The sequence below is a fragment of the Cuculus canorus genome, chromosome 3 (assembly GCF_017976375.1).
Source record: "Cuculus canorus isolate bCucCan1 chromosome 3, bCucCan1.pri, whole genome shotgun sequence".
In the NCBI taxonomy this organism is placed as follows: Eukaryota; Metazoa; Chordata; class Aves; order Cuculiformes; family Cuculidae; genus Cuculus; species Cuculus canorus.
Genome location: NC_071403.1, coordinates 53,887,458 through 53,914,820, shown reverse-complemented (window position 1 = coordinate 53,914,820; position 27,363 = coordinate 53,887,458). Strand labels below are relative to the sequence as shown.

Genomic DNA, 27,363 nt, shown 5'->3' with positions numbered 1-27,363 from the left:
AGTTTCCTTCTAAATAGGAAAATGCCTTCAGTTTGTATATGCTGCCGATGTTCAGCACTAAACAAAAACTTTGTACTGATGGGAATGATAGATTTTCATATATTTCACATAAAAATAATAGAAGGTCACTTACTATTTCTTTTGGCATTTCTTCAGTGCACTTCATAGATAGTAAATGTTGCTATTCTTGTATTTTTAAAATAAAAACAATTGTGTTAACAAGGGAAGCCAACAAATTTTCCTGAAAAGAAGAGGCTGAAAAAAAGATGATGGAGGAATGAGGGGACTATTGGTATTTCCTGTATATACTGTTTCCATTTGGTTGGCTTTGCTTTATGATTTGGGGGTTTTGTGTGTAATCCAGAGTTTCTAGATCACACACTAATGTTAAAAGTGTCAGTTAGTTGTATCTCATGTCAGATTTTTAAATCACTTTTGCCATCTAGTTACTTATAAAGGCGAAACCTTTATAAAAGTAGACTCCCATGTCCTACCGAAGTGGTTGAGACAGGAGGGGTGGTATAAATTGATTTCACTGTAGCTATGATTCTGTCCTTTCAGCTAACTGTAAAAATATATGAATAGTGAAATAATTGAGGTGAGTTCTACATCACCACCCGTCACCTTCCTAGTCTGCTGGTATTAGTCAATGACAAAACAATACATGAATGCCTGAAAGGAGGGACTGGAACCTACGTGATTTGTTAAAATGCTCAGTTTTAAGTTGTTGAGTCCTTATGGGAATATATCTCATCAGTGGCATTCCAAAAACTCATAATGGAATCAAGAATAAAATGGAAAGTTTCAAATTACTGTTCAGTCTTGGTTTTATGTTGGTTGGTGCTTAGGTGTTACCTTTCCTGAAGGAGCACATCAGTGCTACGTAACCCAATCTTTCATCAGTGATGTAGAGTATTTGCAGTCTTTCCAGCCCCAGATGTGTTTCCAGAGAAGTAACTGTAGGACTCAAGTGGTTTCATTGAGCATATTGCTGTTTTATACTTCACTAGGTCATGGTGAACAGTTTTACAGATGTATGTGCATGTGTTTGTCTTACAAAGAGCTTCTCAAAATATTTGTGTACTGCATAGATGATATCTAGGTGGCATTTTCTTTCCAGTTCGTTTTGAACCCTTGGCCTAGTGTTCAAGGTTATTTCACTTTTGAACCCATCACAACAGACTTCCACTAACCTTTCTGGAGAAATCAAGATTGTCTATAATTTTGAGGATTTCAGTAGTTTGTTCAGTGGGGAATTTGTGTTAGCATACTGATATCTGTCCTTTTAGGTTACTGTTATATAAAGAACAATAATTATATATAAATAGGGAAAAAAAAACCCAAAAGCAAAAATGTTTTGAAGATAATGTATTTGGCAACAGCTCAGGGATGTGCAGTGTGGGTTGTTTTGGAATGTAGTTGGTTCTAAATGATGTTAAAAAAAAATAAAAGTAGCTGCAAGCTTTCCAATTTCCCAGTGCCTAAGACCACGCTCTGTTGAGCCTTTCCAACTTCTTGGGTCAACCAAGACTTAGTTATCATTGACCTAGAAACACAAATAACAAAGTCTTATTTCAGTAGGCTAGGAAATAAGAAATCCAGTTATGTAAGATTACTGGTGCTGGAAGATATATTAATGACTGTCATTATGCCTCATTTTTTTGTAATCTTTGCTTAATTAAGCAGTGTCTCCCTTCATCTCTGGTTGGATTTAGATCTTGTAGTATCTCTAGGGAATGCAGGACCTGAAGTTTTTACTTCAGAAAAGGCCAGAGAGGTTATTTCTTGGCAAATCATTAACTGTGTGAAAAACAGACTTTATCTTAACTTTTTTCTAAAAGTGTAGCCTTGTACTCTTTAATTCAAGAATAGGTTTTTAATGTCATTTTTTGATGCAATCTGTATGAAAATTAAGCTTACCTCTGCCATCACAATATAGTTCAGGATTCTTTTCTAGTACACAAAGGAGTCCTTTCAAAGTCTCTACAAGGTTATTGTACATAAGTTTCCAAACAGACTTCAAAGCATCTTTTTCTGATTTTAAAATGCTGTTGGAAGAAAATGAAGGAAAGAGCCTTACCATTTTTTAACTAATCTAACAAGTTCAGAAGGAAGTCAGTTACCCTTTTTTAATTAAGGCACATAATAAATTAAGCCACATAAATACATAGATGCAATTTGAGGTAGTAAATTTTACATTTTCAAGTGTTAGAAACGGCTTTGTATTTCATGTCTGTAAGTCTGAACAGTTGATGATTAAACATACTTTGCATCCTTTATCTCTTTGGCTGTACTCCTGCAAAGCACTCCTGCAAAGCACTTTGTTTGAAATGTTTTACGTGCTTATTTCATGTAAATTTCATGTAATGCATATTCAGAGATGGGTGATATTTTTGGTAAATAGCCATGACCACATAAGGTCATCCATAGACAAGAGTAGAAAGAGAAATTATCAAGAGACAAATACTTTCAGTGAAGAAAAAACCTTTTTTCTGGCCTGAATCATCTATATTTTGGTAAATTGAAGGGAAAGTCTTAAGTAAGCTAAGATTTATAGACTTCTTTGTAACAGATCACCGTTATGCGTAGTATAGTTCTCATTTGCCCACATATATGCTTTTTTACTCCTGCCAGTTTAGTTTCCTTGCGCATGCAGGCAAAAAAGGAATTTCCTATGGATGTGACTTCCAGGTCTGCTCTCATGTTGAACCCTCACAGTTGCTGCCCTATCTAGACACTTTGTACTGCCACTACAGCAATAGAGGCAGCAAGTGATAAATGGTAAATTGAGAGACAGTTTAGAGACATGCAGTCTTGGTCTCTCACTTGTCTTTGGTCCTTTTTGAGAAGTTTTTTTGCAAGTGGGACAAATCTTCAGAACTTCTGTTGAGATTCTTCTGTTTAAAAAAAAATAAAAATCTAAAACCTCTATACACTTATTCTGGTGGCAAACAGATTCCTCTTTCTTTTCTGCTCTGATCTTTACCTTCTTTTCATTGTTTAGTGTTGGTCACTGTTTGCCACTGAATATCAGAACACAGACTCAAAGTATGGTTTGGGTTGGAAGAGGCCTTAAAGATCATCTAGTTTCAACCTCTCTGCCATGGGCAGGGACACCTGACGCTAGACCAGGCTGCTCAAAGCCTCATCCAACCTTGAACACTTCCAAGGAGGGGACATTCACAAGTTCCCTGGACAACCTATTCCAGTGCCTCACCACCCTCATCATGAAGAATTTCTTCCTAATTTTTAATCTAAATCTTACCCAGCCTCTACCCCCAATTTAAAGCCATTACCCCCTGTCCTATCACTACAGGCCTTTGTAAAAAGTCCCTCTCCAGCTTTCTTGTACAGCCCCATCAGGTACTGGAAGGCCACTTTAAGGTCTCCCTGGAGTCTTCCCTTCTCCAGACTGAACGACACAAACTCTCTCAGCCTGTCCTCATAGCAGATGTGCTGCAGCCCTCTGATAATCTTTGTGGTCCTCCTCTGGACACTTTCCAACACCTCCATATCATTCTTATGTTGAGGATTTCAGAATTGGACACAGTATTCCAGATGAGGTCTCACAAGAGAGGAGTAGAGGGGCAGAATCACCTCCCTTGGCCTGCTGGTCACATTTCTTTTGATGCAGCCCAGGATATGGTTGGCCTTCTTGGCTGTGAGCGCACATTGCCAGCTCATGTTGGTCTTCTTATTAGTGAGAACCTGCAAGTCCTTCTCCGCAGGGCTGCTTGCAATCATGTCGTTCCCCGATCCTGTATTGGAACTGTGGATTGCCCTGACGCAAGTGTAGGACCTTGCACTTGACCTTGTTGAACCACATGAGGTTCACACAGGCCCACTCCTCCAGCTTGTCCAGGATCCTCAGGATGACATACTGTCCTTCCAGTATAGCAAATGCACCGTTCAGCTTAGTGTCATCCGCAAACTTGCTGAGGATGCACTCACTCTCACTGTCTATGACATTGATGAACATACTAAACAGCACTGGTCCCAGTATGGACCCCGAGGGATATCACTAATCTCCATCTGGACATCGAGACATTGACCACTACTCTCTGAATGTGACCATTGAACAGTCAACCCATCAAATCCATATCTCTCCAATTTAGAATGAAGGATGCTGTGGAGGACTGTGTCAAAGGCTTTAAAGAAATCCAGGTAGATTACACCCGTTGCTTTTCCTGTGTCCACTGCTGTGGTTACGCCATCACAGAAAGCCACTGTGTTGGTCAGGTGGGACTTGACCTTGCTGGCTGTCTCAAATCACCTCGCTGTACTTTAGCATGTAGGATTTGTTGTCATCTTTGGAGATGTGCTGCTCATGTTTCTATGTATCTCCAGGTATTAATGGTTGTTTATTAGGCATGATTTTTCTCCTTTGTTGTTTCTCTTACCACACAGATGAAGTATGAAGTAATAAATAGTAAATGCATAGTGAGACGCACCATTTCAAAGTAAATATTGTTTTTTATTTGAATGTATTCCATATAAGCTAAGATAGATACATTATAAAACTGACTTCCACAGGGAGATATATTCAGAAACCAAAATGGTTACTTTTGAAATTTTATGTTTCTATGTTTTATTAAAGAGTGTCTGTAATGAAGGAGCAGCTTTTAAATATGCTACACTTATTTTCTTTGTAGTTGATTCTTTAATGATGCAGACACCTGGCAGAGACTTGGTCAGGACTTTGATCTCTGTGATCTTTGTGAACAATTCCTCTTTCCATTCCTCTAGTTTTCTCAATCATCCCGCTTACTCTCCCCATCCTATCATGTGTCACGGATGGTTTTTTTCCATTTCATTTTAGTGTATAAAAGGAAGAGGAGATTTTCAAGAGCCATGTGCAAGATAAAGATGACTAAGTAATTAAATGCTACAGGAGCTGCTGATTGCCACATAAAGCTATAATGTGATAAACTGATGAGAGTACAATAACATACATCTTTATTTCCTTGAAAGAGTGCGTAATGAGACCTGATTTAAATATGCTCTGTTTTTAAGAAACATCCCGTGTGTTTTCTTTGAAATTAGCTTTGCCTTCATCTGTTGGAACTATTAAGCTGATCTACTCCTTTGAATTATTCTATACAAGCCTGTACAATTCAAAAGAGGAAAAAAAAGAGGCTGTAAAACAACAGTGGCATAATTTTAGAAGCTCGCTTACTATGCTTGAAAAATAACTTTGAGATGCAACTGAAGTAAATAGGTGATTATAGGAGACGCTAAACAGTGTAGAAATTAATGAATAGCAAAAGTTTTTCTAGCTTTCTGATTTTTCAAGAGTGGAAAAGGAAGGCTTCAGCTGCAAAGCATTCCTAAGAAATTTTGGAAGGCCTTGGTTTAGGTGAATTCATTGTCTATAAGTTCAGACAGTGAGTTTAAAAAATGTTATTTATAAGAAGAGTTAGTTTTTATATTAGGAATGATAAGCATCTCTAATGAAGAGAGGGCAAATGGGTTATATTATCTTGGTTTAATGGAGTAAATGATGTATAATTTCCAAAGTTATAATGGGGGAAACATAAAACATTTCAAGAGTGCAGTTTTTTGAGCCTCTGTCCATATACTAGTGTCAGAATTCTTTCATTTCTCAAAGGAGGCTTTTTTAACTCTTCTTGGATAGTATTATTTAACATCAGCTCTGACAACTGTGACTCAACACTGCATCTGCACATCATATTTTAAGTTTCCATTTTTTTCCCCTCTTCTTTTATAAGAATCAAGCACGTCTACAATTAGTGTTGTAGATGTAATCTTTAAAATCTTCCAAAATCTTTAAAAATCCCTGTCATGGTTTATGTAATAAGAATGAATTTGCAAATGGAATAAAACTGTTGGAAGTAGACATTGAATCTGGCAGCCTGTCATCTGTCAGATTACTGAGGGAAATGAAGCTTGCATTTTAAACAATTACCTAAAGTATACAGTAATTGTACAATTTACAGTTGTAGTATGAAATATGATGGTACGAATTACTGCCAAAGTTGCACTAAAAAATACTTGCATCCTTATGTTTATCTCATTAGTGGACAGTTCCATCTACAAGGTTTGCCGTACCTTCACTTATTTATTTAATCTGTGCGGAAATTCTAGTAGTATTTTTCTCCTGATTTTTTTCTCCCTGGAAAGTATAGCTTGATAGAGGGGGAAAAAATTTCCCTCTACCAGAACTGGTGCTACTCTCAAAGGTGTAAGAATGCTTTAGCTGTTGTAGTCCTTATACGCAAAAAAGGGGGAATGAAGCAACACAATACTGTGCTTCTCTACTGAGTATATTCTGTACTCCATTCTGAGTAACCATTTAGGAGATACCTTTTGCAAAACTGAATAAAACACCAAAATGCATGTTTGTGCTTCTTATTAGGTAAAAATTGTCAATGCAATAATCAAACCCAGTATTGCAGCTTTCATGTTCCTTGCTGGGCGTTTTATGACTTAATTTTACTCGGTAGTGTTCTTGTAGATATGATTTTTACAATGAAATCATTCTTTAGTTCGTTCTAGGCAGATGATATTTGAGCTTGATATTAGATTTATAAGTGGGTTTCTTTTTTATTCTGTTGCGTAGAGTTTTGCCTGGAAGGACAAGAGAGTATTGATATATTTCATTATTCTTGCATCATGTACTCTCATTGCTGTTCTTGTTTACTGGCAGAAAGAGATAGACAGGGAGATATATTGAATATTGCTAAGAAACAAGGAATAAAATTATGCAAGCCCGTGTGGCAGTTCCAAAAACTATTTTTGTATCAGTGGCATAAGCAGATAATATGTAAGCCATAATGTAAGTAGTCTGTGGTCGCTGAAGATACTCTTTACTAGTAAATGATTTCAATATTATTATTTCATGTGCAAGGTTTCTTTCATGCCAAAAGTTTTCTTTGTCAGGATATATTAATAGGGAATGCCATGGATGAGTTAAGAGTTGATGAGCCAAAGTCTTAAAATCTTTGTGTTGTCAACCTCAATTTGAACAGCTTCTGTAGCATGGATGGTGGAGGGGGGCAGAGAATTAAATCCAAGGTGTCCTAGGTTAGACTTGATTGAAATTTTATTGTGGGCAATCAGGAGAAATTGATAAACACGATATGTGAAAATAAACAGAAGAAACAGCAAATGAGATCTTTCTCTAGATTATTTACAGTGCTGAAAGGCTTTAGTAGGCTCTAAGTCTGTCATAGCTCCCTGTTTCTTGTACCTTGGGAAATACTTGGGAAATTACATGGAGAAAAAAAGTAATACTAGAAAGAGTTCTTACTTCACACTAAAGTAAAGGAATCACTCCTCTGTTTCTGAAAAATTCTTTAATTTAAAAGTTAAGATTCTATTTTAATGATGCATCCACACAATCTACTAACCGAAAGGTCTTTAAATGGGTGATTTTTGAGCCTTAATCGTACACAAGTGATAATGGCTTCCTTCCTTCTTTCCTGAAACAAATTTCTGCATGGATAATGTTTCCATTATTTGTAAAATACAGATGATTTCGAAGAGTCTTATTCCAGTATATGTAATGTGAAGTTAAAATATCGATACATCCTGTGCTGATTTGGAATGTTGCTTTTACAGTACGTGAATTTCTGTGGTTTTTTTAATTGTTTTTTTTTTTACAAAGTAGGGCATGGTCTTTAAGTTACAGGGTTTTTTTTCTTATTAAACACAGTATATACTGATTCCTACAAAGAACAACGCTTATTCTTCTTGTTATTATTGCTGTGCAAAGGCATGTAGAGATAATACTGTTCTGAAAAGTTTTTTATATGAAGACAGTAGTTAATGGTTACTGAAAATAGGACTGTACAGTGCATGTTCCTAAACATAATGGAGGCTAGCATATTTTCGGTGATCATTTTGAGTTTGAGTGGTTTTTTATTTCATTTGGAGCAGAACTAGATTGAGAAGGGATAAAAAGATTTGGGAAGATGAGGATAAAGGAACAAAGTATAGGAGAAGACTGGGAAAATAACATCTTTCCTCTTGCTGAGCTGAAGTCAATATGCAGTTGTGTTTTGCATTTGTGGCATCAGGAGACTTACTGATGAGAAGGGTAAGGTAGCATTTATGAGCCTTCCGTGGTAACTTGCACAATTTTCTGTAGTGGAAAGCACTCATTTTATTATGTGATGCTGTGAATGCTGCCTAACTGCTTTTCTTGAGCTGGAATGGGGCCTGAACAGATTGTGTCAGCAAAATAAGCCTTGATTTTTTATTTAGAGCTAAAAATTAAGCATAGCCTTTCAATAATGTTTAAAGTATCTTGTTTTCTGTTTCTGTTCATAGAAAGTAACACAACTTAAACATCCAAAGCAATTTCCTTCTAGGTGGAACAGATTTATACTTAAAGAAACAAATAGAAGAAAATTCTTCGTAAGAAATATTACAGCTGGCTATTATGAACACTTGTTTTAGAAAAGGGTAGTTACACTTAACCCTTTGAATAAAATCATAATTGCTAGAGAACAAAATATTCTGATATTCGTTTCCATTAGCAAGAAGTGATATTAAAAGCTGATTTTTTGCTGTGTTTATGAGGCTCAAGATATTTTTGGCTAATTGGAAGGATGCTTTTTCAGAATGTATTCTCATCATAAAAGTTCTGGCTACATATTTTCTAAGTTTTACAACTATTAATAGTTAGGAGACAAATAAGAGGTAGCATTTTCAAAGGAATGTAAAGTACTTTTGCAATTCTTTTTAGCATTTGTGATTTTTTTTTCTGAAGTTTCAGTAGATGCAATTTATGCAATTTTTCTGTTATTCCATCTACCAAAAAAGAAAAAAAAAGTCTGTTATTGTAATATACCAATAAACAGTTTAATTTTACTTGGATTTTCTTTTTTTGAAGTTGAATGTTTTAGTTTTGGTTTCTGTTAATGTTTTTAAAACCTATCATCATGTCTTGTGTTCAGTTCTTAATTTAATTCTATAAAAAATACCCTTCTAGCCTTAATTAATTTCTTGCCATTTCTGTTTTGTAAAATTTACATTTTATCTTGCAGTCTGAATGACATGTTGACTATTATTCACTTACTGGACAGCACTGGTCATAGGGGTGAAAACAGAGAAAATGGTATAGTATCTGTTAGTCACAAGATGAAATTACAAATGGCATTCTTGTTTCTCTTCCCAAAGGCACTGAGGCGCGAACTGAAGGATAAAGAGCAAGCCATTCTCAATGCTGTGGACCAGGCACGAGTTTTCCTTGCTGACCAACCAATTGAGGGGCCTGAGGAGCCAAGAAGGAGCCTGCATTCAAAAACAGGTCAGAAAATATTCTTTTCTGGGAATGGATAAAAGAAAAGAATAAAGCCTTATGTGTCTCTAGTACATATTTTATATCCCTATTACTTGGTTAGACTTCAGAATTTTGAATTTTCCAAACAACATCCTGATTGCTGGTTTTTTTTTTTGAAGATTTTGCCCCAAAGTATTACTCTGCTTTGGAAGTACTCATGTTTTAATAGAAGTAGAAAAGTCTGTTTCCTTTTCCAATTTTTTTATTCAAAACACTTAAGTCATCAGTTCTTTCTTTTTACTTACCTTAAATATAGTCAGAATAGTAGTTCAAGGAAGCACATTCAAATGTATATGTGTCATTATTTCAGAGTTCTGCTCAACCAGTAGAAACAAATGTATTTGGTGGTGCTTCTCATTAGAAATAAAAGGAATCAGATTTAGGATGGCTGTCATTACAGGATCTTAAAGATTTCAACGTTAGGTCAATTATTACTAAGGAACAAACCACAGCTACCCTAGAAATGATGTTTGCGTGGTGTTAATTGAGGTATTTGTCTAATCCAGAGAACAACAAGGAAGTAATAATTTTCCTCCACCTCACCCCCATAACCACAGAATAGAAAAAGATACTAAATATCTGTGTCATTATGTCCTAGAATTACATTTGTGATGTAAGTTACAACTTTATAGAAGTCTTACTTTTAATAACACAAGAGTAATCTTGGAAAATGTAGTCATCTGCTTTTACAGAAACATCAGCTGCTTTAAGTTGTGAATAATTTACTGTTCTGTATAATAGAGAAGCAGCTATGCTGTAATTTTGTAAAGGGAGTTAATTTTTTTCTTCCCATACATCTTCCTATACATCTCCATAGTACACTTCTAAGGTTTGTTCGGTGGAAACAACTAATCTTTCCTGTGTCCATACTTTGTGTTATTTCTATGAAAACTTTTATGCAGTTTCTTATTCCCTAATTCAACTTTGTCATAAAGCTTGAATAGGTGGTGATTAAAGCCTATGCACAGCTTTCCTCCGTGATTAGTTCTGATATCTGAGCTGCTGTAATGTATCTTACTACCTCCTTTTTAAACTCTTGACTCCTGAAAACATTATTTGTTTTTTTACTCTCAAACTTGTTTGATATATTGCATCTCTAATATTTCAGTTGGTCTAAATCACAAGCAAGCTTGCAGTTGAAAAATAAAGAATGCTCACTTTATATTTAGTCATTCATTCACACTGAAGTTTCAAGTCACAGACTCTCTTCTCAAAAGCTATAGAATCACCCAGCACAAACAATGCTAATACATACAGCGTTACCAGAGTAAAATGGTCATATTCTGGCAGGAGTTGATATCAATAATGTAGCGTTGTCTAAGAGTGCAAAAGCAAACTTCGTATGATCTGCATCATAAGGGCTTTTTATTCTATTTATTATGATTACTACTACTACTACTTATTACACAGATGGCAATGATAACAGAATAGTAAAGAATTTGATGAAACAAAAAGGCAAACACTAAAACCACAGCTTTCCACCCTGCTTTCTCAGGCTCAACTTGACTCCTTCATTCTTATCTCCTTCTCCCCTTGTTATGACACCAGGTCACACTCAGCCTCTTGAACAGGGCAATGAATGGTGTGAGAGCGTGTGGAGGTGGTGGGTCCACAGTCAGCCTAGTAGTTTCTTTCTGCTCATTTCTTCTCGCATCTTTCCTCTGCCCCAGCGTGGGCTCTGCGTGGGGAACATCTACCTTACCATGGAGGTGCTCCTCCTCATCTGACCTTGGTGTTCCTTCTGCTCTTTCTCCTTTTCGTTGCTTCCTCTTCCTCCCTCTCTGGTGTTTTCTGCTGTTTCTTAAATACACTTTCTCTGAGGTAACACCAACGTGGCACCAGCATGGTGCCCTCTGATAGATCATCTGCTGTTGACTGTCTCCAGCATCGTGTGGCCTTTGCCTCTCCTCACAGAGGCCCCTGTGCAGCCCGGCTGCCAGAAGTGAGTACCTGCACCCTGCACAGAGCTGTTTTGCACTTTCTGTAGCTTTATAGATTTCTAGGCCAAAATAAGTCTTTGAATCATCTGCTTTGATCTCTTATAAGCTGTTAAATTTCACCTAGGACTGAGTCTAGTAATTTTTTTCTGACAAGTAATGTCATCGATCTCCAAAAAGCCACAGCTCTAGATTTGAAGACATCCAGACACACAATTTTTCTTCCAATTAACCCTTTTCAGTGAAGACTGTGGGTGCAGACTTATGTTTGCTTTGAAAATGTCTTTTTATTATTTTCTGTCAGTTTCTCAAGTCTGGTATTCTCTGCAGTAGATGAAAGTTAACTCATTAACTTCGGTGATGTACAGTTTGTGTTGCTAAAGAGGAAGGAGTGTGGTTTTGGATTGTAAGCTGACAGCCTGTCTTCGAAAAAATATTAATAGGATGCCTTATGATAACCCATTATTGTCTATAACATCCTTGTTAATTTCAAATATATCGTAAGAATGTAAAATCAAGTTATAAGCAAGCTTTGGTTTCTTCTTTCCCATTCTGACCTTAAGCTTTCTTTGTTGGCCTTCTACTGTACCATGTAGTAACTGGTACATTCAAACACAGTTCTTTGGCCTCCAAGAAGCTTCCTTCTACGTAATTTTATCTCCTATCTGTCTTTTCTTCTGTTTTTGTTTTGCCATGTTTCCACAGGGAGGTCTCATGACAAAAAAGAAGGCTTCTCATTGTTCTTGCCTTTAAGCTGCTTTGGTATCAGAGTGGAGCTGTTTGATAAACCAGCAGGCCAGCTGCTGAATTGGATAGATGGATAGAATAAGAAAATTGGAAGTGCTTATATTTTTAGCTTGTCACTTGCCTGTGGTATAGGAGAAAACTTAAGTGTTAATTATAATTCTTCATGGTATAGTTACAGTTGGCTTCTTAGATCTCTCTACTGTTGGTAAGGTTACAGGCCATGGGAAACACAAAGGAAAGTAAAAATAATGTCTTCAATCCACAGGGTTCTAGGAACTGATGATACAGCTTTGCTGAAATTCAGTCCTTAAAATTCTACTGATGCAGTGAGGGAGTGGCGATGATTTTTTTGGGGAGATAACATAAACACCTTAGCAGATTACCACAGGACACTACACTTATTCCCACTGCAATAGTGAATGTTTCCAGGAATCTGCAGTATCGTTGAGGTACTTCAGTATCTTTTAGTTTTCTTATGGCAATCAGGTTCCATGCTTTGAAAGCTGTTATTTGGTAGCAAAGGTTGTTGTGATAAGCATATCATTTAAACTGCTAGAAAGCCCCATGAATCACTTGTCTTCTTTAAGAGAAATATATTAATAGGTATCAATGAAGTACATGGATATACTTCATTTAAACTTGTAGACACACAACATATTTGTTTCAGATGTAAATAGAAGTCATCTTTGCTTCCTACCACTATCGCATTCAGATGGATTCTCTGCTGTAGTTTTTCCTCTTGGCATGGAAAATCTAACTAGAAATCATCAATTTACTGTTTTCTAATATGTATAGCAGGCAGGATTTCTATTCCCAGCTACTTGTTCCTGTCCACTAGCTATCACACACCTCTGGAACAGTTTTTTGTTCTCTGCTGTGCAACTGGGCTGAGTATGAAGTCTTGAGTGTGAGAATTAGAAATTGCGCAATGGGGGTCAGTGGAGTCATGCTCAGAAACTACTTACACGATTTTGAACATTGCTACCTGTTTTAGTTGGAGCTTGTTTACTTGTGACTTTTGAGAATTTGTGAGAGAAATGTACCATTATCCATAAGAGAATCTCAAACTAAGCATTTCTCCTTTTCAAATAGATGTCTTAGTCACCCTTCAAGTTTAGTCCACCTGGGTAAAGCCTTGAATTTCTTCCTGTAGAGTCTTACATGGTTGCCTGCTTGGAGTCATATTAACAAAGTTCAAGCAAGTTGTTTCTTTTTGCTGAGTTGTGTGGAGTGCAAATTTAAAGGAGTTTTAAGCCTGAATTTATAACAGCTGAGTATTGGAAACAGACTGGCCTGAGGCCATAGTGGTTTATTTTGTTGTTTGGGTTTTTTATTTTTAAATTTTTAAGCAGATTTATATTCATTCTTGGCCTGTATGCTATGTTATGGCCTGGTTTTAGCCAAAACACAGTATACTTCCCAAGTGGAAGCTATCTTCTTAGGTTTTGACCATTACCTTTTTTAAAGACTCCAGAAACCAGTAAAGCTTTGTTGGCAAGAGAATTCTCAGTTATGCTACTAGCAACGTAGATGAGTGATAGATGTCAAAGGTTAGGACCTTGTTTGAAAGAAAATTCCTTTCTTACAGTCTAGAGCAAACGTAGCTCAAAAACATTGTAAACGAGCCTCAAGAAAGCGAGTTGGCTATCTCAGAATTTTAAACAAAAAAGTGTATAGCAGAGAAAACGGGTTGAAGAAACTTGCTTAGAAGGTTCAAAAAAGTTCAGGATATGGATTTTTTTTTTTTTTTTAAAGTCCTGTGGTGTTGTTATAGGATGCCATCAAGTGAGAGCCCTGTTTTTTTGTGGTGCCTGACTTGCCTTTATTTCCTGGGTATTTTTGCATTGTTTTGGAATAAAATAGTTGCCTTTGTTTTGTTTTGAAATGCATATCTGTTTTCTGCAGCCTTGCTGAGAAGCTACCTGTCATATGTGCTGTGCCAGAAAAAAAATTATTGATTTTGCAAGAAATAAAAAACCTATTACAATCTGCAGTCATAGTGCCTTGGAAAGAAACATAGCATTAATTTCATGCTTACCTTAGAGTAACTAGGATACAGTAGTGATAGCCTTCTTTCCACTAGTACTCTCCCTTCTACAGGAACTGGAAAAAGACATAGCTTGGTGATGCTATAACAGTACTGTTATATCTGGATTTTTCTGGTTTTATGGCAGGAGCAGACTAAAACTGAATTCATACCTGGTTTAGGTTCCAGTGTTGTGAACTTGCTTTGGATTGTCCCATTTATTGCAAAATGATGGATTGTTTTTATTGGAAAGAATTGTGTGTTTTGATAATATCGGCGAGTTACAGTGATTATGCTGGATAAATATGCGATTCTCAAGATCGCTATAGTCTTTTTTTTTTTTTTTCTGAGTATAGATGCTATGGGATGACTTAATTTAACTAGAAGCTGGTTTTTTTCCTCATCAGCTATATTAAAGGAGGTAGATGTATAGAGATATATAGATATGTATTTGCTAGCGTTGTTCTCATTTGTCTTTATCTGGAGCCTATACTCTGGGCCCTTTCCAGAAGTGTTCATCATACGTGAGGTTAACAGCTTTCGTTTTCCGTGCTTTCACAATTCTGTCTTCTGCAGACCAAAGGTAATTTGTCTTTTATCCTGCAGAGACTTTCTTGTTTCACTCTAATTATATTTCTTTGGTTTGAAGAACTTTCAGTTTTGATAGAAGAAAACCTAAATGGGCTAAGGTGAAAATGATTGTGTTTTTTTCTTTGCTTTAACTACATATACAATAAATATTTAAATAGGAGGAAAAGGTGACATACAGGGTTGTGCTTGCATGGCTGGGTGTTTGGGGTCTGATTAATGTTTCCAAATTAACTAGTTGCTGCGTATTCTTTAAATTTCCTATTCCCAACCTATCAGAACTAAGTTTTCTGTCCATATTGTTAAAAACCCAGAGAATGCTTTTGCTGGAGCGATTCTAAAGAACTTATTCATGCAATGATAGCATTGCTTTTGGTTCTGCCAAACTCTTTAGAGTTTGATAGTGTGCCATTGTGTCTGTTCGAATAATATTAAAGTGTTCATAATGATACAAGTGCTGTATCACCCATTGTTTTTTCTAGCAAAGACTGATTGAACCAAGGAAGAGACAATATTTGGCATAATGGGCAAGGGACAGGGAATGAAGTCAGCTCCAGTTCTAGTGTATTTTACTAAGAATATATTAAAGGTGAAAGGAAATTAATGTAGTTGTGGCAAGATCACAAAGAGATCACAAGTTCAAATCTCCCTAATGAAGATCAAGCCACAGTTCTTTAGAATCAAAACTGCTAGAGCTAGGTATAGTTTGAGATCTAAAATAAGTCCTCAAACAAGGAGGGATTTTCTCCACTGACATGTTACCAAGTATTCTGGGTAAGCAACATAAGGCAGCTATAAAATTTAGACTTGAAAGTTTTCCTTCCATGTGACTCTGTCTCTGCTGGAGACAGAAAAGCCATTGGTGCTTTCATTGTGTTGCAGTTTAGCCTGTAGCTGGCAGCTTGACAGGCAATACACATCTGCTTTCTCACCTCTCACTAGCCAGTGGGATGGAGAGGAAAATCAGAAAAGGAAAGCGAAACGTGTGGATTGAAATAAAGACAGTTTTAATAGAACAGTGAAAGAAGGTACAATAGTAATAATAGATTTCTGCGAGTGCAGAGATAGCAGTGAGTGCAGAGATCACAGCAAGAGCAACGATAGCGGAATGCAGAACATTGAATGTGGAACTTGGATTGCCTGTCAGTCCCACACACCACCTCCCTGGCCAAATTCCTGTTTTTTATACTGAGCGTTATGACATTATGGTATATAATATTCTATTAGCCAGTTTGAGATAGCTGTCCTGGCTCTGCACCTGTACATTAGCAAAACATGGGAAACCAGAAATGTCTTCGATTTCTTAGCAACAACTAAAAACATCTGTGTATTTTCCACTTTCTTCTTATATGAATTCTAAAAACCAGCAACTACTGGGAAGTAAATTATTTCTATTCCAGCTGAGCATAAACAGTACCTGGCAAAAACTAAAACAATAGGTGTTATCAACATTATTCTCGCACTAACTCTAAAACACAGCAAGTATTGGGATGAAAAGACTAACCCAGCTGAAACCAGGACATACTGCTTCTTTTTTTTTTTTTTGTGGCAAAATATGCTTATTAAAAATCAAGTTTTTTCCACTACAGAAGCACTTTATTTTTACTGCTCTTTCTCCCTGACTGCAAGGTCAGTTAATGTCTTTCCTCTCCGGTAAAGAAGTGGTCCAGTGAATATAGGCTTTTCTTAAGTTCAGAGCAGCTGTTGAAGTGGCTATAGCGTAAGAAGTACCATTAAAAAAAAAAAAAAAAAAAAGGAGAGAGGAAGAGGGGGAAAAAAGGCTGATCATTGAGAAGACTATATAAAGTTCGGACAAAAAACGACCACCCACTGTGTAGTGTTTTTTTAGTAGAAAAAGGAACTGTCTACCAGTGTATGTAATGAACAGACTGCTGAAATGAATTCCAAACTCATAAAAGGAATTTCTCACGGTTAAGACATTTTTTTTTGAGGTTTACAATTCTATACTCTGCAACCAGTATCTTGGAGAACGTGTTATTTGCTTAAGAAAAAAAAAGCAATGTGTTGTTCATCAGTAAAGTTGAATTTTCATGATAGAAAACGTGAAGTTATAAAGATGTATTTCTCTGTTAAATGAATAAATGCTGAATGTTTTTATAGCTCATAAAACGTAGAAATTTTTTTTTATATAGGGCAACTTTACAAGTCTATGTAGTTTTACAATCCTTCCAAGGATTTTGTAAAATAAAGCAGTCTTGCAATAAATTAATATTTTTTTCAAATAAAATATATGGCAGATATCCTCACACAATGACGTGGATTTGATAAATGGTTAAATGGTTTTAAAAGATGTTTAGGTTTTCAGTTCAGTACTTGTTATCACCCCAGTCAATCTGGAATTCCTTCCCAAAATATATGACTAGTCTGCGGTAAGTAAAGCTGCCTTGTTTTACCTGGCCAAAGTCAGGCTGTTGTTCCTCTCATCTGTTCCCATTTATTGCTGCAGCCTCTTTATTCCCTCTGTTGGAGCAAGAAGCGCTCATTAAATCTGTTGGGTCAGTACCTTTACGGACAACCAAAAAGTTTTGCAAGATTTTCAGCTCTTAATAAAGCTTCAGCATGTTCCTTGCCAAGTGACTGATCATTTTAAATCACCTGCTAATTACTCTAGTTTAAAACTATTAAGCCCTTCCAACTTTCTACTCTTTTATTCAGGTTTGGTAGGTTTTCCACTATGATACAGGTAAAGGATGATGCAAGCACATGGTGTTGGATAAAAAAAGCAGGTTGCAGCTTTGTGTGTATGTAACTTCTACTTAGTCCAGTTTATGTGTATGTCCCAGACTTGATGATCTTGGAGGTCTTTTCCAACCTTAACGATTCTGTGATTCTGTGCTAACAAAGAAGGCTTCCTGCACCGTCTGCAATTTTCTGTCCCCTTTCGGTGAAGCTCAGTGTTCGCTTTCCTTGTGTAAAATATTCTAACTTTAGGTGCCCCCTGAATCCTCATTTAAAGTCCTTCAGCTTTTATTCCTGAGACCTGGTTGTCCTCAATGTATGATTGTAACACAGAATATCATAGGATTCCTCAACCTATGATGTTGAGATATATATTTATACTGAACTTTGCCACTAGGTGCAACTTTCTTGAGTGCTGCAATTTAACTTGGCTTCTAGATTGTTCATAGTCCCTTTGTCACCAGGGGATGTAGGGTGTTCTTTTCTGTTCATCAATGCTATATTATTATTCTGAAGGATGAATAATTCTAAAAGTATTTCCAGTAACAACTTCTTTCGTATCTTTACATAAGCAATCTGTAGCTGTTGCTTTTGTTTAAAATACAGGGTTTATCTGAAAGTTTTTTTTGCTTAGAACTTAAGCGTTATTTCTTTCCCGTTTTCTAAAATCTGTTGCAAACCTTGGGGTAAAGATCATCCCAGAACTGTGTTGTCAGGTTATGTAGTTTATTCTACTGTGGATTGCTGGAATTCCACAGACAAGATACCATTTATCACAACCTATCTTTGGTTTTCATCTTTATTCTGATCTGTCACTATAGCAAATTATGGGTGACTGCCCTGTCTCTATATCCCAGAGCTACATATATAATTTATATCCCTTCACATCTAGTTAAGCATTGCAGGTTTTTGTCACAATTGTTCCTCCCCAAATTCCTTTTCTCAAATACCCTCTTGCCCAAGCCTGGCTAGTCATTGTCTTTGCAGGCAGAGTGCACATAAGCAGTGCTTCTGTGTGATAGCTTATGATACCCACCAAGTCACTAAAAAATATTGGTAAGCTCAAATTTTTTTTTGACCCTCTCTGCTCCACTCTTTCTTCAAGTGGCTCTCTTTTTGTAAAACAGCTTTTCGAATAGAAGTCAAAATATGCTTTGCAACCTACAGCCTAGATATTTGTATTCACTTAGTGGTGGTGGTGTCTTGTTGATTGTCCTTGTCTCATTTTTGTTTGATTACCATTGACGGTGCTTTTTTCTCTTATGTAACTATTTCTTAGCTAGTTGCCTTGTGCTTTTGGGCAATACTTGGTCATTTGGCAACATGCTCTCCCTTATACGTCCTTTTCTAATATTTGTAGTCTAGTATTTATCAAGACTGATATGGGCTAATAAGATTTTACAAAACTGACAAGCATGGTGCTTTCATCTTTGCATGATTGTGTATAATTCATTAATAGAAAACACTTGAATTTTTAATCACAAGAATACTGTGATAAACCTTTTCCAAGGGCTTTATATAGGAGTTAATAGGAGGCCAGCTGGCTCAGTTTCAGGGTATGCCATCTCTCTTACCCCTTCTTTTGTTCTTTGCTTTCTGCATTATATCGCATTTCCTCTGCTCACTTCTATGCCTGCAGGAACTCCAGGTTGCTATGAAGAAGGAGACTGGCTTTGTTTGCCATTACAGGAGCAAGTCTTAGCTAGTAAACGAAGCTATCCATGACTTTTTTCAGCAAGGTCCCTCTGAGCAGTAGCAGCAGGATCTGCTGGGGTTGTATTAGGGTTTTCTTTTTAGCTTTCTGACTGTCTGGGTCTTGCTTAGTCTCAAATTGAAGACCTGGGAAAGGCAGTGTGTTCTCTTATTGATTGACCACCTGACTGGTTTGCAGAAATAATCTGTTGTGGAAAAGTGATATGGCACCAGCTGCCTCAGTTCTTGTTGTCAAAGAAGGATGAAACATGTCCATGGTGTGGAGTTCTGTCTGATGTCTTCCAGACTTATGAGAGACCAGGGATTTATAAATAAGCAATTTGTTGGAATAATCAGTATCATCTTCTGTGACTATGTCCTGAGGTTATGTGTGTACCCACTTGGCTATGCTTATTCAGTGGCAGCTGGTCTTTGCTAACATGAATGGGATTTCCGTGGTTGCTAGGTTGCATGGAATTTAGACGTGTGAGCCTGAAATTTGAGAGAAATAGTTCACCCTAAGCCTGGCTCTTTTTCAGTCAACAGGTTCATTTAGCACTTTTAGATTTGCAAAACCTATTTAAACCAGCCTTCTAGGACTTCAATTTTAACACAGAAAAATGGATGTAGAGCTGCAGAACTGCTTACTATGTGGTACTCTGTACACCTTGAGTTTTGCTAGCAAATAGAGACAGAAGAGATATCCTAGGGATGCAGTGAGACATGGCGGTAAGTGATCCAAGAGGGAAGCATTGTTGTTCTTCATACATTAAATGGTCCTCAGATTCTCTATTGCCGTTTCCAATAGGGAAGAATAGTCTCTTATTTTCCTATGATCAAGCTTCATTTTTGTCATTAGGGGAGTGATTTAAGGTTTATTTCACTAATGGCAAGGTGGACGTTGTTCTGCCATGTACCTGCTGAAATAAATCATCAGTTGACTCAAATGAGACTTAATGTCTTGAGTGTGTACCTCAGAAGCGCCCTCTGTTTAACTAGACGGGAATAACAGCAAAAAAAAAAAATCCAACAGTGTACCTTTTCTTTCCCTCTGCAGAGTTGACTCCTGAGGAGAAAGCCATGAGGATTGCCAAAGCTATGCGTAAGCAGTCATCGGAGGTAAAAGAGAAATGGGAGAACTTAAATGCCAGTGCCAGTATCTGGCAAAAGCAAGTGGACAAAGCATTAGAAAAACTGAAAGACTTGCAGTGTGCCATGGATGACCTTGATGCTGACTTGAAGGAAGCTGAGAACGTGAGGAATGGCTGGAAACCTGTGGGAGACTTGCTTATAGATTCATTACCAGATCACATTGAGAAAACTACAGTAAGTGCAGAACTACTGCGAAATGCTTAGCCTGTGTGAGAGTCAGACTCCTCCATTCCTCTACTCCTAGTCATGTTAGATATGTATACATGGTATATTTAAATTCTAGTGTACAGTTTAAACTGCTTTTTAAAGACTAGGTCTGAGGTCTCAAAGTACAGTACAGTACAGCATTCCCTACACCAGCAGTGATTACGTAAGCACGTGTATCAGCAAGCTACAGATGCGTATGTCGTATAGCATTCATTAAATTAGTAAACTTGCATTATAGGATTTAAATATTTTCCTCCTTAAAAATTCTGTCTAATCCATAGTTAGGCCATGGGTGTGTTTTGGAGCTTTGCCCAGGCACTGGAGTATGAGCAAGGTTGAGTCAGTTACCCTGCTGGCAAGTGACATTAGGCTCCCCTCCTTTTTATAGTGGTGAACTCTCAGATCTGTTTGGCCATCATGTATAGCTTTCTTCTCAGAAAAACATTCAGAGGCCTTTCAGTCATACAGAAGTGTGTACACAATTTTATGTTCCTTAACTTTCACAGACTTAGCACGTCTATTGTCTATTTTAGCTTGTATTAGTGAAAACTTTTATTTGCTTTTAATTTAGCCTGGCTTCTCTTCAGGATTATTTCAAAGTGAAAAACACATGCTACCATATAATGTTCTCAAGGGCATACCAGTTCTTGCAGCCAGAGTTTCAGGCCACCTATGCAGGGCTCTGCATGGCAAGGCATGGCTGCTCATGATGGGTGATAGCTGTTTCTTGCTTAGCTGCATTGGTTGGGTAGGGACCCAGCAACGCAGAGCTCCCCAAAGAAGGAATACCTTTTGATAACCAACATTATCCAAGAGAGCTGACTGGAAACAGCACAGTGTTTGGTAGAGTGCATGAATATCTCAGGGAATCCAGGAGAACACATGGGTATGTATGTGTAGGTAGAGGAAACTGCTGTTTCAGGCAAAGTTAGCAGTTATCACCAAGCTTCTGTTTCACAAACACAACTTTTCAGCTTTTAAGCTCGAGAATGAATCTGACAAAACATTAGAGGTCCCTGAGGTCACGTATCTGACACTGTGCTCGTCATGGGATGCTGGTATTAGAAGAATGAAGGCCCATGGGCTGCAACCAGTTTTCTGCAAATGCTCTCTCTATGTATACACAGCCTGTGGGCTCATGAATTTAACACAGGACTACATTATTTCGCATACGTCAATATAAGCATTGTCATTCTCCAAATTTTGTAGTTACTTTCAGTTTAAATGGAACCAAAATCTTTAAAAAAAAGAAAGTAGTCAGAGCTTATATCCAAACTGCTGTTGATTTTGAAGAAAGCAATGCATCTCCTCCCTTATTACATTTTAATATAGATACTAAGGCAAGCACTAAGATGCTGTTGCTGGATAGATCTTTGTTCTCTTGTTTAAAAGTGATTTGTCATATCTTGACGGCTTTTTCTGTAAAGCAAAGCAAAATCTTAGTTTTTTCATTGCCATTGAAAACCTTAAACATCTGCTCAAGTAATAGGAGCCTGCTGCCTGTCTAGAAGCCAAACCCTTCTTTCCTGCCAGTAGTTGCCTTCTGCTCCTGGGCCTGATGGAGCGATTTTGAAGGATTTGGTTCACGTTTAATAAAGCCTTTTATAGGATTGAACAATTAACTGCTCACAGCAAGAAAGACATTGATGCATCTTTTCAACTGTAACTAAGACTTGCATCAACTTTGTCTTAATACTGTATTTAGTTCCATTTGATTCAATAAACCTTTTTCTTCTTTCTAATCATTATAATAGTTTAACTCTAGAGTTCTAATCAGGTAAAACATTGTACTCCTTTTCCTTAGAAGATACATTCCTTCATGCTTTGCTAATTCAATAATAGTTCTTACATTTAATTTTTGTCATCTGCTTAATACTGCAAAACTATAGTTACCAAACATTTCTTTAAGAGCACTTGACAAAGCTGTATGCTGCTTAAAGCTTCTGGTAGAGCACTGCATGTTTCTTTTTGGAAAGAAAAGCTCTAAAGCCATATGATGCCACTAAAAGCCTTATTTAAATTGTTTTAGAGACTCAGTTGGGATGTGGGCTTTTGGGTAAATTTCGTATTATTTTTCTCTATAGATAGATATGAAGGAGTTAATACGAATATTGAAGTGAGTGAATATTCCTTGCTGGAGAACAGAGTTGTGTGTAGTCGTTTAGCATAAGCTGTCTCATCCCGCAAGTCAGCACAATGTTGACTTTATGATGGCTTTTGTGCTTCTCAGATGTCTGTTGAGCATAAATTCTTACTCTTTTAGGCTTTTAGAGAAGAAATTGCTCCTATCAACTTGAAAGTTAAAACAGTGAATGATTTGTCCAGCCAACTGTCTCCACTTGACCTTTATCCATCATTAAAGATGTCTCGTCAACTGGATGATCTTAATATGAGGTGGAAACTTTTACAGGTATACTTCTGAATGTGTATGGCGGGGGGAGGAATCTTCCTTTCTTCTCTTCCCTTAAAAGATGCATTATTACCCTTTGTTCATTATTTCTGTCTTTAAGTGGTTCTTTTAGCGGTACCAAAGCAAGAAAGGGAGTTGTCTTTCCTTCTTTGGCTTGACCAAAATCTTTTCCTTTCAATCTGTCTCAGCAGTTTACACTGTCAGGAGGCTGCATGAATCTCTAGAGACTAGTGGGAACCATTGCTGCATGGTTTTTTGTATTTTTACTGCATAAATCATTGTTACTGAAAAATGGCGTACATATTTCTGTTGCACTTCCAGCTCCCATGAAAACTGTTTTATTTTGGCTTTGAATGTTCAGTTTCTGCAGGGAATTTCACTTAAAGTGACTTAAGTATTAGTAGAGTTATAACAAGATGTGAGAAATAGCATATTTAGCATTATACAACAGAAGTAGGTATGCTGTGAGATAGATTGATATTGCTTAGTTAAGATCATTGTGCTTAAATTGTCTGAGAAAGGTAAATCAATGTGCCTGATTACAGCTTATGCCTATGCACAGTTTCACGGTGAATGGTTTAATGAAGTTTCTTACATCTGTTAAAGTTAATTTATACTTTTTTGCACTTTCTCACTATCTCTTTTTTACTATTTATTTCTTTACCTGGTTTCTCAGTGATATTAAATGTCCGAAAAAATTGAGGGAAGCATGGAGGATCTGTTGCCTGCCTAGATAAGGGCAGTGGAACTGAATGTTCAAAGCCTGAGCATCAGCTTCTAGACTAGTAGTTTTGAATCAGATCCGCCTGAGAGGCAAAACTATTAATGTATCCTTCCCTTTCCTAATGTAATTTAGTAGTGTGTTTTAGGGTTGTGGGAGTGTGGTGTTGGTTGGTTGGGCATTTTTTGTGTCCTCTCAAATTGTGTAAATTAAGCAGCCAAACTGCTGCTGTGTGCTAGGGCAGTTTCAATTAGTAAACTGGGGAGGGGTCATATCAGCTAGTGAAATGGTGTCTTCCAAAATGGTTCTGTGCTGGAAAGGCAGCTGTGAGATCAATACAATCAAACCGATAACTGCTGACTTTGGAAATTTGGACAACAGAAAGGCTGGGAGGACGTCAGAAACTTCAGCACTCAGCTATGTTCGCCATGAAACTACTATTGTTTGTTATCGATCTACAATACTTGCATGAGAATGCTACAAGATATGAAAATTACTTTTGTCAGGCAAATTAAAGGAAAAAAGTAGCCTTGAATAGCAAGATGTCAAATAAGTGCGATGACACATGACAGCTTACATTTATTTAAATAAAAATTACTGTAAACAAGTGTTTTTATTATGACGGCCCTGGTGTTACATGTTGTGTATGTGTGTTTATGTGTAGGTGTCTGTAGAGGACCGCCTTAAACAGTTACAGGAGGCACATCAAGATTTTGGGCCTGCGTCACAGCACTTTCTTTCCAGTAAGTTCTTTGAATTAATAAATACATGTGAGATATGATGATTTTCTCAAACACTGACTGCTCTTTACTCCAAGTTTCCCTATGGCTTTGTAACAGGAAGTTCTTCCATATTGTTTTATACCTCCTTGTTTTTGTAGGAATGTTTCATCTTCATAACTCCACTGACATTCTCGCTGTCATGCTTCTCTTGGGGATCACTACAATATCTTGCTGAGTTAGTGCTGCATCCCTGATTGGTTTATCATTTGTCCACTGTTTGCTCTAAAGTCTGACCTGTGGCTATTCCAGAATCTTTCTGTTCTTTTCCCCTGCTACCTCTTTCCTCAGTTTCCTTTTGCTTCCTCACTTGCTGGAATGACACAAAGGAAGAGCTGCCTTGATTTTTTTAAATTTTTTTTTTTTAATTAAAGACTTCATGTCATACATTCCTGGAACATATAGAGGTGGGGAAAGCAAACCTGCACCACTTCCTCTTGAGATCCATCCTTGCATCTTTTTTGATTTAGTGAAAATTTTAGAGATGTAAGCCTACAAAGTCCCATATACTAAGAGAGAAAAAGCAGATGCTTTTACTCCCTTGTTCTCACTTGTTTTATTCGTTAAAGATTGATAGGTTGCAATATCAAGATCAATGTTTATTTTCTGATGTTCTGGCTTATGCACCATCATCAGAGCTCATGCTGCAAAATGTTAGCTCAGTCATCTCTCTCCTTTTTAACTGAGGACCTCAATAATAAAGATAAAATTATTGCAGGAGTTGAGAAGTGAACATAAAAATGAGCTGCTCTGTCCCAGAGATTCTCGAGTGCTCTGTCACTGTATAGCTGAAGAAATAATATAATTTAAAATAATGAATAAACCTTGATTTCTTCTTGAGTTATATGACAGCTATATTCTTAATTTACATTGGTTACCAGTTTTTCAATAAACATCATGATAAACAAGACAGTGTATTTAAAATATTAGAACTGTTATATAATAGAATAACAGAATAATATATATAGAATAACAATTCCTGGAACCACTTTGTCTTCTTTTAAATTGACAGAACAAACAAACATTGATTTTATTTATTTATTTTCCACAACCTGAATTTTTTGTTGTTGTTGTTTGGTTGCGGTTTCTTGGTGTTTTTTTGTTTTAGGGTTTGATTTTATTTTTTTAAAACCCATTAGAAGTATTACTTAGTGTTTCTACAGTGGTGGTTTTGTAGCCCTTCCAATCTCAAACTTGTAACCTTGTCCTGGACAGTATATCCTATGTAATAATTTTCTAAAAAGAATATAGGGAGAATGGTACCTTTGGCACTGTTTGAAAACACCAGATTAACTGTTTGGGAGAGTAGTCAGTCAAGTCTGTGTAATTAAAACAGATGAGGAAGCAATGTAGAGAAGATGCAGTTTCTCCTACTGTAGCTGGTTTGAGAAGTTCCTGGCTTCACTCCTGTGTCACTGTTAAGGTGGTTCACCTCTCCTCACCTGAACCAATGCAAATGTTGAAATTGACTGATCTGGAAACAAACAAACAAACAAAAATCAGTGAAAGAGTCCACATGCAAAACAAAGCAACCTGCCGGGCAGGGTTGGCTGCTTTCATTTTCCTGGACGTGGATCATTTCATTGATTTGGCTTACAGCATGCAACAATGAATACCTTCACAAGACTGAGTGGTGAACTGGCTCTTTTGCTGGATAAGACATTCATAGAATTGTGTCCAAAGAGACTATGAAGTGCCTTATCAACATGCCTCAGCCTTGCTTAGGACATCTTCTCCAGGCTTAAGGGTACATTTAGTTTACATTACATACAACAGTCAAGAAGGGCAATTTTCCAGATTGCGTGTTGGTAGATACCACAGGGAGCTATAGCCAAGTACCACAGTCCTGCAAAGGCAAATAATATGCAGTTACCCATTTAATTTTTTTTTGTTATAAACAACCAAGCTCATTCTTAACATGAACTACAGCAAAAACTTCTTAAAACTAAAAGGAAGAAAACTGTTCTATGAGCTTGAACCAGAAAGAGTTACAAAATGTAATACCTACAACTTTATATAGAAAGTCTGTTAAATGAAAATCAGGGATAGTAACTTCAAAAGGAAAGTAATAAAAAAATCATTAAATCTGGGAAAATGAAGGTTTTATCCTGACAGGTTGAAATAGTATGTATTCTAAATCAAATTTTTCAAACCTTTTTAGCAGCCATAAATGACTAACTGTAAGGAACGAGTAGTAGCCTGAATAAAATAACCTCAGATTCCTAAAACTGGCTTTGATATGTATGTCTCATGCAAACTTTATCTCCAAAATTGCACTTCTGAAGTAGAGGGGAGGTTATCTGCACTCATTTGACAGCAGCTTTTTTAAATTTACCTCACTTACCTGTTACTCTTCCTCGAAATCCTAACAAAAGCCCATAGCCTGCTTTCACAACATTTTCAGCAGACTACCTCACAATTGTCGTTTAATCAGGAATTTGTGTTAGCAAAACATCTATTTCTACATGTTCATCAGATTCATAGAATCGTAGAATAGCCCAGGTTGGAAGGCACCTCAAAAGATCATCTGGTCCAGACTTTCATGGGAAAAGGAGCCTAGATGAGATTATCTAACACCCTGATTCCAGGCCCCTTAATCCAGTGATTTCACCTCTGCAGTGGCTAGCAGCGTTTCTCTGCTAAAAAGACACAGTGCAGCATTTGAATCTGCTGTTGGAGTTCTGGGAACACCAATTACATGGATTCATCCACACCATCGCCAAGAAAGTGCTTCAGAATATTTTTGAAGACTAGTACATGGAATTACATTGGCCTTTACTAAAATGTACTGCAGTAAGAGGCTGGGGGAAAATAGTGTTAGTAGACACTACAATCTGTTCTCTCTATTTGCTGAGCTATTTTTTGCTTCCCATCACTGTTAGATGCAATTTGATTGCTCACTTTTTCAGTGCTTTTGAGAAGGAAAGTAAGCTCCTTGCAAGTTAGTTTCTGATCAGTAAACTTTATACGTCCTTAATACCTTTAAAGATGAAGAATCTTTATCATATGTTCTTCATTGCAAAAAGATTGTTTTGCTGTCTCCTGCCCTTGGAAACCATAACCTTTTTTTTTATGTAATTAATGTGTTGTAAGGCCC

The 27,363-nt window shown here is 36.9% G+C and overlaps 1 protein-coding gene across 4 annotated transcripts in view; it reads left to right on the top strand.

The window, feature by feature from the left end:
* Positions 1 to 27,363, top strand: part of UTRN (utrophin) — a 336,261-nt gene that overhangs the window by 238,830 nt on the left and 70,068 nt on the right. For all 4 annotated transcript variants that reach the window (XM_054061674.1, XM_054061672.1, XM_054061671.1 and 1 more), the window contains 4 exons: positions 9,145 to 9,274; positions 20,055 to 20,323; positions 22,620 to 22,766; positions 24,152 to 24,230. In XM_054061674.1, coding sequence (XP_053917649.1) covers positions 9,145 to 9,274; positions 20,055 to 20,323; positions 22,620 to 22,766; positions 24,152 to 24,230 — 625 coding nt within the window. The remainder of the gene's footprint in view (positions 1 to 9,144; positions 9,275 to 20,054; positions 20,324 to 22,619; positions 22,767 to 24,151; positions 24,231 to 27,363) is intronic.